This window comes from Scardinius erythrophthalmus (genome assembly GCF_964197995.2).
Source record: "Scardinius erythrophthalmus genome assembly, chromosome: 5".
In the NCBI taxonomy this organism is placed as follows: Eukaryota; Metazoa; Chordata; class Actinopteri; order Cypriniformes; family Leuciscidae; genus Scardinius; species Scardinius erythrophthalmus.
In genome coordinates, this window is record NC_138225.1 from 10,840,082 (window position 1) to 10,842,853 (window position 2,772).

Genomic DNA, 2,772 nt, shown 5'->3' on the forward strand with positions numbered 1-2,772 from the left:
GCGACAGCATTTGTCTCCAGTGTGGTTTTAAATAAGACCTTCTCCTTGTAGATGAGTGGAGGGAGAAGACGCTTGTTTATGAAAGCATTCAAGCTGAACAGCTGAAGCCTGGCATAGCAGGTTTCTGCAATCTCTCTTAGTAAACACAAGGGTTGGGTATCGATTTTAGACATTCCGATTCTGCCTATTGATTCCGATTCTTTTCGTTTTGATTCCAGTAAGGTAAAAACATTTAGCCAAACATTTATATCAAACATGTTTATTCTGTGTCTTTTGGCAAAACGTTTTGTTGCCACTGATTTCCATGAACAAAAATCCGCAGCCTAAAGAACACTGGAAAAGTGTTCATACTGGAAAAACCTAACATTTTCCTATGGTTTTAACAAAAATACCACAGCAAAAACAACTGGACTAACCGATATAAATTTCAAACATTATTAAAGACTAATAAATTGTAATCAAATAAGAACAAATAAATAAATTAGCAATAGCACAAATAAATACAACTGAACAAAGTTCAGGTACAGAAATTGTAATCAAATGTGAAATACCACTGCATAGTTTTCATTTTATAAATAAAATGTAGATCAATCCTCATTAAAGTTACAAAAGTTATTCAGTCAAGATCAGAGTGATTTTTTTTTTGTTCTTTGATTACAGGATCCAATATACTGTTACTAAAGCTGCCTTGACTTGCTATCAGAATTATCGTAAATACAAGTTTCCTAGTTAAAAAAATGAACATGAACGCTCTCTCAAGTCAAAATTTTAATGCGATGAGCTCATAATCACGACTTCAGAAGTGGGAAGTAGGAAATTTCCAATAGCACGTAAAGGCAGCATTATGGTCCGTTCACAGAGAACACGTTTTTCCATTCCAGCGCTCTAGTTTTCCATTGTTTTTCTATGTAAACAAGCGCTAGACAGACGTGAATAACCATTGCGCTCACGTCTTGCGTTTTTTGCAGCGTCTCGCGCATGACACGGCATTCTAAAAACGTGGCGCTCAAGTTAAAATTAATTTTTCAAAGCAAAAACGTGTTCTGTGTGAACAAGCCCTTACACATTCGGTTTTTTTAATTATTTTTTATGGTTACGAAGATATTTTGACATAATTTTGTGTGTTCAAGTGCAAGAAGATGTGTATGAAAACCCAATTCAGTATTATGCACTATGAGAGATGTGCACACTTTGGATGTGTGCGTAAAGAAAACAGCATGTGTAGCCGAATTGAGTTTTCTTTCGCGTCTTGTGCTTGAAAATGGTTAAAAATCACATTAATATGCGCACACAGGAATCGATAAGCGGGATCGAAATTTTTATTTTATTACAAGTATACGATTTCTGACATTAGGTATCCGATTCCAGAATTGGAACCAATTTTTTCCTGATTCCCAACCCTAGTAAACACTCTGAAAAAAAAAAAAATGCCTTGAGAACACACAGGTGGTCATATAAAAAAGTGCTTACAGTTGGATGGCTTCTTTCTGCAGTAGTCAGACATTCTGCTCTCTTTCAGGGCTACAATAAATACTTGAGAGGAAAGTAATCGAGTGGCTTTCACTGCAGATGAGAGAGGAAAAAAGAGTGCATACATCAATGAAAAGCAGTAACATTTATTTTCGAGAGTTTTTGATTTAGAGGAAAAAAAGAAGCTGCAGGCTGAGATTGATCGTTTTGAAAAGCGCTCGGCACTCCGAATGTGTGTTGTGTGGTTTGTAATGATTAGACTGCACATCCTTTGGGGAAAGTGTGTGTAAATGCAAAGCTTTACTTTGGTTGTCTTTTCTGTGCCAACCAACTAGTTTCTCAGGCCTCTGGACATAGACAAATATGCCAAGCTTTAGAGAATAACCTGAGGAGGCAAAAAAAGTCAACAAGAAATCAAAATTCACTTTTTTAAGCACACATTTATCTTCTTACTTTGATCGATTTATCAGTGAATAGTAAAAAAAATCATAAAAATGTACTAAAATCAAATCCTTTTATTGTTTTTGGTATTGACAACCACATTTACTTACAGGTGTAAGTAATCTCAAATGTCCCGTTCACACAGCAACTTACAATAGCATCTAGAATACTGTGAAGTCAAGCCTATATATTCTCTTTCCAGTAACCATAGCGACTGTGACCAAAGTAATATCAAAGATGGCGAGGTCCATAAAACCGAAAAGTCTTTTACTTTTGACACGACGAGAGCCAATATATGCATCTTTTATATCTGGGCAGAGGGCGTAACACTCACCCGCCATCCGGGTCATGGCACCAAATGTAACTGGTCCTACTTGCTACTCGATTTGAACCGACGTTTCCGGCATGCGCGCTAACAAGGATGCTGAAGACCGCAGTTTCTAGCGTCAGTTGCTAGTGCGCCTTCTGAGACCAGTGAGGTTTACTCGCACAGCTCTTACTAGCTGCCCTCCATTGCACATAGAACACAAAACTGACGGGAGCAGCTTTGGTAGAGAACAGTGACTGGATTTACAACCTTCAGATGACACACGGCTCACATCTCTGTTGCTGCAAGTTACCGAAACCACACATGAAAACCCATGACACATTGTAGACACGCATTTGTGCAGCGCAGAGCATCTCTCGCACTGTTTGTGACAGACAACTAGTTCCGTTCACACAGTGCAGGTTTTTCGAGAATGCAGTTGTCACTCCCGTAAATAACCGTACTGTGTGTGTGAATGTAACCGAATTAAGGACTCAAATACAGGACTGATAACCATATTCTGCTGCTGCCTTATTGCTTCCAAATGTGATGTC

General features: G+C 38.2%; 1 protein-coding gene across 1 annotated transcript in view; it reads right to left on the reverse strand.

Annotated features, from left to right (window-relative positions):
• Positions 1 to 1,843: 1,843 nt before the first annotated feature.
• The window catches only part of galnt9 (polypeptide N-acetylgalactosaminyltransferase 9), a gene marked incomplete at both ends in the record, with an annotated part of 85,407 nt that continues 84,478 nt past the window's right edge, over positions 1,844 to 2,772 (reverse strand). The window contains one exon of the mRNA XM_081366417.1: positions 1,844 to 1,855. Within this exon, the coding sequence (XP_081222543.1) occupies positions 1,844 to 1,855 (12 nt within the window). The remainder of the gene's footprint in view (positions 1,856 to 2,772) is intronic.